We start from the raw sequence: 12,186 nt of genomic DNA on the forward strand, positions 1-12,186 counted from the left end.
CACTAATAATTACGGCTGGCTACCAGGCTGCAAAATTAAACTTCTCAGCTCCCATTCCCATCACTATCTTGCTCCTGGGTATTCAGCCAAATATTTCCTCAAGCCCAAGATAACCATGAAGTGTGAAATTAACTAGCTGGGATAAAAACAGATTGCATCAGTTTTGTAAACTAAACCGAACGGTATGCTTAAGGTTCTAAACTAAGCCAGTGAGCCAGAGATGGAGAAGAAAGAGCAATCCTGCCAGGGGCATCGGAAGTATTATGCTGTGTAGTGAGGAGTAAGCACACTGCCTCAGGGGTGCTTGGGGAAGGGAAGGGAGGATGAGGATCATCCTTAGCAGTTACAATTCTGACACTTTTTCTACAACAAGTGTAGCCTGTGCTCTCCCTAGTGCTGCTCCCTGTCCATGGGTGGGACAGTGCACATGAAGGGGAGGGGAAAGCACAAGTCCATGGCTATATCCCTCCCCCACACCGCTGCCCAATCTGGAGCCAGACTGGCAATCTCCCTGCTTAGCACTTCCATAGCTCCAGCAACCCAATTACATCTACCTTCTGTGTGGGTGAACTGGAGTGGGGAGGTACTTAGAAGCTCCCTATGCCCTCTTCTCCACTCTAGTGTACCTACACAGGACAGCCATAATTAAGCTCTTCATTTTCCTTGAAAGGTGTTGGGTCATTTTCCTTTTAAAAAAACATTGGAATTCACAGAGTAAATAAATGATCTATAACAAGATCCAGGTTTCTCATCTGCAAAGCCTCAATAATCAATTACCCGTTGTACGTAAAAACTGTCAGCAGCTCCTCATTATCCTTATGCCAGGGAGGAATTTCCTTTTAAACATGCCACTTGGATGACTGACACCACATCATTATTTCAAATAGCAACAGTTACATCATTAAGCTGCCAAAGGGAATTTTTTTTACAAAATTTGAGAAGCATCTGTAAATTGACAAGCAGCAGATAGGTTTATAGCTTAAAGAATTGTTTGGCAGCACACAGGACAGCTTGGAAGGTTTTTTTTGTTTCATACACTTTTGCTTAACTCATTTTACATTGTATGTTTCAATCTAGGTTTGCCCCTGTTTCTCTAACTCTACACATCACCATGGGATGGTTCTCCCTTTAACTCCTAACATATTCCATTTTCCACAGTGTTGCCAACTCTTGCAATTTTACTGAGAGTGTTGTGATATTTGTTGTTTTTCTTAAAAGCCCCAGATCCTGGAGTCATGTAAGAATCTCACTATTTATTTATTTATTGATTGATTGAAAAGTTCCTAGCCCTCCTGGTTGTGGGGAAAACTTGAAAACATGAACTTTACAGGCTCAAAATCCAGAAGACAGGTAGAAAGAACCCTCCACATTTTTTTTAATCTCATGATTTTTTAAAAACGCTTTGGTCTGTCAATATTGATTACTGCAGTATGCCCTGATACTAAATGAAAGGAATTAATCCTGCCTCCAGTCCTCAGATGCATGTCAAGTGGGCAAAAACTCTCTTAAGATTTAATCACAAGTACAGTACCTCTAAAATGCTTAAGAGCATCTGCCATGGGATTGTACTTCCTGAACACGTTACCCCTGAATTTTCTAGCTAACTCTGACTCTCTCATATCTTGATTCTTATGACGGAGTGAGAGTTGTGATCAGAGAGAGTGGCATGTTCCATGACCGGGGCATAGGACAGTGAGCCAGGAACTTCCGCATTGCAATTCCAGTTCTGACACAGGCTCTTTCTGAGGCCATGAGCACGTCATTTGCCTTAAACTCCTACTGAAATCAATAGGCCCAATTGTCCTCTCACTTAATGTGGTGTAAGTCAAGAGTAACTCCAGTGAAGTGCAATGGGCTTATAGACTGCTTTTGCTCAGTGCGTTCACCACTTCTTGCAGGATTGGCCCTCTAATATTTCCATCGTACTATTCAAATTCAAAGTGCTTTATATCCCCCATGTAATATTACTAAAACTTTATTGAAGCTAGAAGATCAAAATCCCACTTTTCTTGTTATTATTACATCTCTTCCCCAATGCATTTCAATTTCTCAGAGGAATTGGAGAGAAGAGGTATCATAATTACTTATTCTTCTATTCTCAGATAGCTTTTGTGGCAAGGGTTTGGAGTGGCTCTCTACAAAGCAGTCACAGTAGGTACAGAAGGTACCAAACATGCAGACGTTGAACCTTCCATTTTAACTAGAACTCTAAATTCTGCAGGACCAGCCATGTAGGATCAAAGCACAATTAAAATAAAATGTTCTTTTGCTCTTAAATGTTTCACGGGAAACCCCGGAGTAGGCAAGGATGAAATAATAATTGACAATCTTCAGCCTCAAAATCAACCTGAACTCTTTTTTGGCAAGTTTTCCCTTCCCATTATTTTCCATTCTACTGAATCTACGCATTCCTAGTCCTGGCTGGGACCAGAAGCTGGATGTGCCAAAATAACACGAGAAAGGCTGGTCTTGTTTTTCTGGCTCAACTGAAGGCAGCAAGTACTGGAAATCTCACAAGAAAGCCAGTTCTTAGATTTCCAGCCACATTTTGAAGCTCCAAAAGGTTTGCACAGTTTGGAGAAGGATCCAAACTTTTTGAGTGATTAGCTGAACTGACACACTCCACCTTCTGAGGAGCACTTCTCACTAGAAAAGCCTACCAGAATATTTTGGAAAGGCTGTTAAATCGAACAGCCAGAAATAAAGAGATCCTGACCCTTTGCATTCCTGATACTTTTCAGGAAAGTCCAATAAACAAGTTGTAATTCAAGAGTAATTTTCCTGACAATGTAATAGCAGTGTGCATTACCAAATATGTTAGAAAAGAAACAACAATTACAGGACAAATCCTGTGACCCTCACTCAGTGTTCACTCTTCCTTATTCCATCAAACTCCTAACGAAATCAATAGAAGTTTGAGTGAAGACAGTATAAGCTAAACTGACTTCAGGATTTGGCCAAATAATAATGTTTAGCATGTATATGTTGCCTTCTACAAAGTACCTTACAGACATGGGATCAAATTTTCAAAGCACGTAAGTGACTTAGGAGCCTAAGTTCAATTTTCAGAAGTGACTTAGACACGTAGGTGGCTGAGATGCATTGTAAGTCTATGGAACTTAGCTTCCCAAGTTACTTATGACACCGAGACATAAGCTCATAAATCACTTTGGGCACTTTTGAAAATTGTATACATGAACTAATTTCTTCAACAATCCCGAAAGGCTAATGAGTGTGTATAATGGGGCCTAACCACCATCAGCTGCAAGGCAAGGGGAAGAACCCCAATTAGTCATGCTCTGTAGCTGGGGAAGTGATTAATTACCTCCTGCCTAGAGAAGGCAACATTAGGCCTTATAAGTAGCCTGAGGGAGCTCAGTTATGGAGAGGTCTCTGTAGTCGGGGGAGAAGCCCTGGGTTAGGGCTTAACAGACAGGATATAACAGGGGAACTAGTGAGAGGTATGGAAGGGCCATTCGTTTGAAGACTTGTTTGAACCTCCATTTGGACTTACTCATGCTTCCCTAGAAAGGCTTTAAACTTTTATGTGACTTGACCAGAAGGCCAAGCCAAGAATGCCCTGCAGGGGAGTTAAACAGTTGCAGGTTTGAGGAAAAGCTTTATAGAGGGTGCAGGAGACAAGGACTCTGTACAATGCTGTGATCAGCAATGAGGGGGTACCCATGAGGTGAGGATGCACTCTTACACTATGTATTATTATCCCCATTTTACAGAAGGAGAATCTGAAATAAAGACTTGCCCGAAGCCAGAAATGGACTCAGCACTGGAGTCAGGGATTAGAAATCAGACCTTCCTGGCTCCCACTTCTGTGCTCAGACCACTTTCCCCTTTATGACCCATAAAGGTTTGTGAGAATAAGAAGGATTTGTTTGTTTACCTTTTTTATCTTCTTTTTTTCCTTCCACAGCTGAGGCTTTGGCAGATAAAGAGCCATTGTCTTCTGTGGTCTTTATTACATTCTCTTCCTGGATGGTTTCTTCACTGATAGTTATGGTGTGCCCATTTGAGGTTTCAAAATTTACTGTTACATCACCAGCTAAAATGAAGATTAAAAAGCTGTTATCCAATTTTACAGCCTGCTCAAGAGCTAGTTCTCCATTTGTTGTCAACTCCGTGCTTTTTCAGGTTTTAAGTTTCCACTAAAGAAAAGCACAATTTCACATTAATTTATTTTATGTATAAAACATTTTGATGAAGTTCTACTCTAAGTGACTCTGTAATACAGGGGTAGGCAACCTATGGCACACGTGCCGAAGGTGGCACGCGAGCTGATTTTCAGTGGCACTCACACTGCCCGGGTCCTGGCCACCATTCCGGAGGGCTCTGCATTTTAATTTAATTTTAAATGAAGCTTCTTACGCATTTTAAAAACCTTATTTACTTTACAAACAACAATAGTTTAGTTATATATTATAGACTTATAGAAAGAGACCTTCTAAAAACGTTTAAATGTATTACAGGCACGCGAAACCTTAAATTAGAGTGAATAAATGAAGACTCAGCACACCACTTCTGAAAGGTTGCCTGCTGTAATAGTATGTTATAAGGCTCCCCATTCACTGAGTTTGTGACTTCCAGATGACATGTGCCCAGTTAACAAGTAACACAGATTATTATCATCCAACTTCCAGCCCTTCAAACTGAACTTTGAGAGATGAGATGAATTCTAAGTCATGCATCAGATAAGTAATAAAGATTATGCAGACCAAATTTTGCCCTAGCTCTTACAACAGATTATCTTTACTTACTAATATTTAACTATGGTTTCCTCAATCCTCTTAAGAACCTTCCCTTAACACACACATCCTCCCTCCAGTGCATCTTGCACCACACTCTTTGCCTCCAAACATCTGGAGGATGTTATCTACTTAAACTGTCCTGGACTAACTACAATCTCATTTCCACTCCTCCACTTCTGTCCTTACTAAGATCATCAACAATGTTCTTTCTGGTCATTTCTAAGACCTTCTCTTTTACCTTTCTTCTCAGGTGTCTGCTGCCTTTCCCCTCCTACTGAATTCTCGCCCTACTAAGATTCTATTACTCTTTCTATCTCAGTTCTCTTCTTCTGTCTCCAAATGCTGTTTTGTCGACTTTTTCAATAGCTTCCTTTCCTCCACCTGCTCTGCTGGAGTCTTGTGGCATTCAGTTCTTGGCCTACCCTGCCTTCCCTTTATTTCATCCTCTTACATAGCTTTTCTTACCATCCTTATGAATCTCAAATCTTGGTCTTTATCCTTGATCTCTCCCATTGCCCAGTCTTATGGCTCTGATTGTATCATTCTGGCTATCGAGACACCAGCTCCCGCTCAACATGATAAAAATAGAACTCCACTTTCTTAAATTCTTCTCCCTTCCTTGTTCATTACTGCGGATAATTCCACAATCTTCTTTTTCACCATGCTGTCATAGTTGACTCTTCTGTCTCTCCTTCAGTCCTTCTTACACTGAGACTGTCACAAAAACCCATCCTTTCCTCTCCACCTCCAAAGTTAAATACCTTCCCCCACAGGCTGTTCACCTGCTGCCTTCACTGCTATAAACTTGTTCTCGCTGGCCTCACCACTTCCCCCCTCACTCTTTAAGCTACACAAAATGCCTCACCAAAATTATCTCCCTCACTGATTGCCCTTATCATGCTGTCCCCTCCCACCACCACCACCTTCCACATCTGGTTCAGACTTCTCATTCTCACCTTCAAGACCTGGCAATGTCTTTAACCTGTCTACATCTCTGTGCTCATCCCTTCCTCTTCTCCATCCTGCTTAACCAATCCCTTCCTTCCAACTTTTACTCTCCTGTCTTTGTGTGCCTTCTTTCTCAGAGCATCAAGCGTCTACCCTGTCTTCTTTTAGATTGCTCTTTAAAACATACATGCTTATCACATGTAAAGCAAGAAGTGTTCTAGGAAGCATAGAAAGGGACAGATGCCCCTTCTTAAACAGGGGAGAAAATATTTCACCTTCCCATCCTTTTCTTTTTTTGTACTGACCCAATCTGAATGAGAATTTAATGTGTATTACAACAGAATACCAAGTACTGTGGGGTAGGGGGAAGGAAAGAAATAACTGCCATTGTATGTCCATTTTTAGCTCATTTATTTTAAATCTGGTTCTAATCAAAGATAGAGATTAAAACATTGCACTTACTGCCCTTTCCCACCAAAATGCAATTTAAAAACATCAATCAACTAAGCCTCACAGCACCACAAAAGATGTATTTTTAAAAAATCGGTTTTACAGATGAGTAAACTGATGCACAGAGCAATTAAGTTCCTTGCCCTAAGCCACAGAGTAAGACAGTAGCAAAGACAAACTTAAAACCCAGATGTGCTGAGTGTCATGCTCTGATACACACACACACACTGCAATGGTGTCTAGAGACACGCCCCAGCACTAGCAGGTATAAAAATAACCCTGTTTCTAAATATTAATGTATATGAAGCTGCAGGGAGTATAAATATTAAGCTATCCCTGACTTCACATCTAACATTCACCACACTGATTCCTTGGGTCAGTCAGAGTAAAACTTTTTTTTTTGTTAGTGGAAATCTATTTTTAGAAATATTATCAGAAACTGTCCTCTAAGACTTTTATATTCCACTAGATTCTTAGTCAGTTCCTTTTACTGTTGTCTTTTTAGTCTTCATGACAAATGGATTAATTTTAGGAAATGGAAAAGCATTGCAGTTACTAAAATTATATTAGACTAAGATTTTATTAGATCTAGATTTTTTTTTTAATTAAATCAAGAATAGTACAACCCCACCACTGTGAATAGCAGAAACAAACACCATTTTAAAGAGAGATGTGCATACTGATGAAAACCTTCAGGTATAGTTAGGGTGACCAGATAGCAAGCGTGAAAAATTGGGACAGGGTGTGGGGGATAATAGGAGCCCATATAAAAAAAAAGCCCCAAATATTGGGACTGTCCCTATAAAATCGAGACATTTAGTCACCGTAGGTATAATTGGACTTAGGTAACAATGCTTTACACATGCTTTACATAATACATCTTGCTATGTTTACCATTTACTAAACCTGGTTGTGTTTTTAAACAAAGGGAGTTTTCCTCAAAGCTCCTTATGCCTCTGTTATTTGAATGTAGCATATGTGATGGTGTTGGAGTGTGAGAGATCCTACACCTGCTACCTCTCAATACTGGAAACACCAGCTGTTGAGTTGCTGGCTTTGGTTTACACTTGTGACACATAGGGTATTTCTACTCTGCAATTAGACACCCGTGTCTGGCCCGTGTCAGCTGATTTGGGCTCACAGGGCTCAGGCTAAGAGGCTGTTTAATTGCCATGTAGACATTTGGGCTTGGGCTGCACTCTGAGCTGTGGGACCCCTAACCCCACCTCGCAGGGTCCTAGAGCCTGTGCTCCAGCCTGAGCTCTAATGTCTACATCACAATTAAACAGCCCCTTAGTCTGAGTCAGCTGGCATGGGCCAGCCATGAGTTTTTAAGTGCAGTGTAGACATACCCCAAATGGTAAGTGGCAGGGCCCCAAAGCCTTTAGTTTTCTCATCCATAATCGCCATATCCTCCTCCAGCTGTTTTGGAAAGAACTGCTCAATTCAAAATATCCTCTGAATCACGGATTCCAAAAAGTAACAATAAATACTTGGCACTTTTCATCTACAGATCTCAATCTGCTTTACAAAAGTGCTAAGTATTACAGAGACCACAGAAAGATTAAGTAACTTGTCCAAGAACACACAGCAAGTCAACAGCAGAACCAGGAACAAACTCCAGGTCTCCAGACTCCAAGTTTGGTGCCCTATCCACTTGGTCAAACTGCCTCTCCCACTTGCTGCCAGTGTTTCTCCAATCTGCCTTTTGATAGCTGGATAGCTGATATTCATTATAAAATGGAACAACATGATAATAATGTCAATGCTTACAGTTTAAGATCTAAATGTTAGGTTATTTGTCATCACCTTGCTCAGGCATTTCCTTCAGAACTCCCTTTCTTATCAGCTCTTCTCTGCTTTGTCTTGTCGAAATCTTCCTTTCCAACACTTAGAAAAAGAGAAAGCACAGTTAAGAATACATCCATTCTGGTACTGAAAAAAACAACAACAACAACACTCTGCACACTCCTTGATTTTGCTGGAGAAGAGGGCTATTTTTTCAGATCTCACACACTGGGAAATATTCTATATTTTATTAGTCAGACAGTAACCAATATCCTCAGCGATAATATTGCTTAACATAACCTGTGAGGTGCCCCAACTGTATGGGAAAAACAGCTTTAAAAGAAGTTAATATGGCCTGTTATAATCAGGAACAAAATCATCATTTGTCACAGCAAAAAAATGCAAAGTCATGTTTTTAGGTTGGGGAAAAAATCATGGCACACATTTTAATTAAGTTTATTTTTCATTAAAAATAAATAGCTTTGTAGTAATTTAAAAACATATAAAGATAGCAACATACCCACACAAACAAAACACACACTAAAATAGAGCGCAGGGTAAAAATTGATGGAGACATCTTGTTAACAGCAGACAGTGCAAGGTGAAAGAGACCATGAATGAAATTTTCAAAAGCACCTAACTGACTTATGAGCCTCAATTTCATTTTTAAAAGTGCCAGGCACTTACAGCCAGATTTTCATAGGTATTTAAGTGCCTAAAGAAGCAGATAGCATCTACTGGGATTTTCAAGAGCACCTGGGCACCTACTGCAATTGAAATCAAATTAATTAGATGCCTAGTCACTTTGGAAAATCCCACTAGACACCTATCTGCATCTTTAGGTGCCTAAATGCCTTTGAAAATCTGGTCCTTTGAAATCCTAGGTCTCACTGAAAGTCAATGGGACTTAGGCACACAGGAGTCTAAGTCACTTTTGAAAATAGAACTTAGGTTCTTTTGAAATTCACAAAAATCATGGCCATGACAAACATACAGACTAATGCCCAGTTCTTGCAAAGAGGTGTGTTGGTGGACACTTATGCCTCTAGAGAGTATCATTAAAGTCAATGGGACATGACAAAGAAATAAAGGCCCACCTGTGCACATACTGTTGAAGGATTGGGGTCTTAACCATCATAAACCATCAGGTTTATTTATGATGATAGTACTGCATTGAATGTATCATTCTATCACATAGGTTCCAGGGACAATAAAGAAGGTATGTAAAAAACTGCTTACCTGTTTTACTAATAACAATTTAGATTAAAATAAAATTCTTGCAGTTTTCAAAATCTAATTCACTTAGTTCTTACCATTTTTGCTTACTGCTTCCTTTTTGCATTTCACTTGCCCTGGACAGTGAAAGTAGACTGATCATTATCATTTTCTGCTTACAGGGCCTGATCCAATCTCCACTGAAATCAACAGCATTCTTTCCACTGACTTCAATAGGCACTGGATTGGACCCATAATCTGGTTTTACTCTCCAGTTCTCATGATAATGTTTTTCCAGTGCTACTGGGTTACACTTGAATTAAAAATTGTTTTAAATGAAAAATAAAAAGAACCATGAAACACTTCCTTTCATAGTAGGATGTAACTCTTTACACTTTCAAACCATTATACTACCATTACTACACATACTACCTAGAAGATGATAAGGTGATAAATAACAGTCAGCATGGATTTGTCAAGAACAAATTGTGTCAAACCAACCTGATAGCTTTCTTTGACAGTGTAACAAGCCTAGTAGATAGGACGGAAGTGGTGGTTGTGGTATATCTTGACTTTAGTAAGGCTTTTGATACTGTCTCGCATGACCTTCTCACAAACATAGAGAAATACAACCTAGATGGAGCTACTATAAGGTGGGTGCATAACTGGTTGGAAAATCATTCCCAGAGAGCAGTTATCAGTGGTTCACAGTCATGCTGGAAAGGCATAATGAGGGGGGTCCCACAGGGATTGGTTCTGGGTGCGGTTCTGTTCAATATCTTCATCAATTATTTAGATAATGGCATAGAGAGTACACTTATAAAGTTTGCGGACAATACCAAGCTAGGAGGGGTTGCAAATGCTTTGGAGGATAGGATTAAAATTCAAAATGATCTGGACAAACTGGAGAAATGGTCTGAAGTAAATAGGATGAAATTCAATAAGGACAAATGCAAAGTACTCCACTTACGAAGGAACAATCAGTTGCACACATATAAAATGGGAAATTACTGCCTAGGTAGGAGTACTGCGGAAAGGGATTTGGGGGTCATAGTGGATCACAAGCTAAATATGAGTCAACAGTATAATGCTGTTGCAAAAAAAGCAAACATCATTCTGAGATGTATTAGCAGGAGTATTGTAAGCAAGATACAAGAAATAATTCTTCCGCTCTACTCCACGCTGATTAGGCCTTAGCTGGAGTATTGTGTCCAGTTCTGGGCGCCACATTTCAGGAAAGATGCAGACAAATTAGAGAAAGTCCAGAGAAGAGCAACAAAAATGATTAAAGATCTAGAAAACATGACCTATGAGGGAAGATTGAAAAAAATGGGTTTGTTTAGTCTGGAGAAATGAAGACTGAGAGGGGACATAACAGTTTTCAAGTACATAAAAGGTTGTTACAAAGAGGAGGGAGAAAATTTGTTCTTCTTAACCTGTGAGGATAGGACAAGAAGCAATGGGCTTAACTTGCAGCAAGGGCGGTTTAGGTTGGACATTAGCAAAAGTTCCTAATTGTCAGAGTGGTTCAGCGCTGGAATAAATTGCCTAGGGAGGTTGTGGACTCTTCACCATTGGGGATTTTTAAGAGCGGGTTGGACAAACACCTGTCAGGGATGGTCTAGATAATACTTAGTCCTGCCTTGAGTGCAGGGGACTGGACTAGATGACCTCTTGAGGTCCCTTCCAGTTCTATGAGTCTATGGGTATGTCTACACTACGAGGGTAATTCGATTTTACTTAAATCGAATATGTGGAATCGATATTGCAAAGTCGAACGTGTGTGTCCACACTAAGGACACACTAAGGACAGTAATTCGACTTTGTGAGTCCACACTAAGGGGGCGAGCGTCGATATTGGAAGCGGTGCACTGTGGGCAGCTATCCCACAGTTCCCGCAGTCCCCGCTGCCCATCGGAATTCTGGGTCGAGCCGCCAATGCCTTCTGGGTAAAAAAAATTTGTCGTCATCCGTCCGTCACTAACGCCCTCCCTCCCTCCATGAAAGCGCCGGCGGGAAATCAGTTCGCGCACTTTTCTGGTCAGTGACAGCGCGGACGCCACAGCACTGCGATCATGGATCACGCTGCGACCATCGCTGCACTTGTGGCCGTTCTCAACACCTCGCAGCTTATCATACACCTTTCCCTGAGGCAGATGCAGAGAAATCGGGCGAGAAGGCTACGGCACCGCCGTGAGAGCCTGAAGTCGGAGAGTGGCACAGAGCTGTCAGAAACCACGAGCCCCAGCGCCCAGGACATCACGGTGGCAATGGGGCATGTGGATTTTGTTGAACGGCGATTCTGGGCCCGGGAAACAAGCACGGACTGGTGGGACCGTATAGTGCTTCAGGTCTGGGATGAATCCCAGTGGCTGCGAAACTTTCGCATGCGGAAGGGGACTTTCCTCGAACTTTGTGAGTTGCTGTCCCCTGCCCTGAAGCGCAAGGACACCCGCATGCGAGCAGCCCTCACTGTCCAGAAGCGAGTGGCCATAGCCCTCTGGAAGCTTGCAACGCCGGACAGCTACCGGTCAGTCGCGAACCACTTTGGTGTGGGCAAATCTACCGTGGGGGTTGTTGTCATGCAAGTAGCCAAGGCAATCGTGAAGGTACTGCTCCCAAAGGTAGTGACCCTGGGAAACGCGCAGGTCATCATAGATGGCTTTGCCGCGATGGGATTCCCAAACTGCGGAGGGGCTATCGATGGGACTCACATCCCTATCCTGGGACCGGACCACCAGGCCAGCCAGTACATCAATAGAAAGGGCTACTTTTCAATGGTGCTGCAAGCACTGGTGGACCATCGGGGACGGTTTACAAACATCTACGTCGGATGGCCGGGCAAGGTTCATGACGCTCGCGTGTTCAGGAACTCTGGTCTGTTTAGACGGCTGCAGGAAGGTATTTACTTCCCGGACCACAAGATAACTGTTGGGGATGTGGAGATGCCTACAGTGATCCTCGGGGACCCAGCCTACCCGCTAATGCCCTGGCTCATGAAGCCCTATACTGGCGCCCTGGACAC

At 41.8% G+C, this 12,186-nt stretch overlaps 1 protein-coding gene across 2 annotated transcripts in view; it reads right to left on the reverse strand.

Moving 5' to 3' along the window:
- PHACTR2 (phosphatase and actin regulator 2) overlaps positions 1–12,186 on the reverse strand; it is a 112,532-nt gene that overhangs the window by 43,635 nt on the left and 56,711 nt on the right. For both annotated transcript variants that reach the window (XM_026649778.2, XM_026649777.2), the window contains exons 3-4: positions 7,968–8,048; positions 3,899–4,057 (exon numbers count right to left, since the gene is read on the reverse strand). In XM_026649778.2, coding sequence (XP_026505563.1) covers positions 3,899–4,057; positions 7,968–8,048 — 240 coding nt within the window. The remainder of the gene's footprint in view (positions 1–3,898; positions 4,058–7,967; positions 8,049–12,186) is intronic.

This window comes from Terrapene carolina, unplaced genomic scaffold (assembly GCF_002925995.2).
Source record: "Terrapene carolina triunguis isolate 2854851 unplaced genomic scaffold, T_m_triunguis-2.0 Scaffold85, whole genome shotgun sequence".
Classification (NCBI taxonomy): domain Eukaryota; kingdom Metazoa; phylum Chordata; order Testudines; family Emydidae; genus Terrapene; species Terrapene triunguis.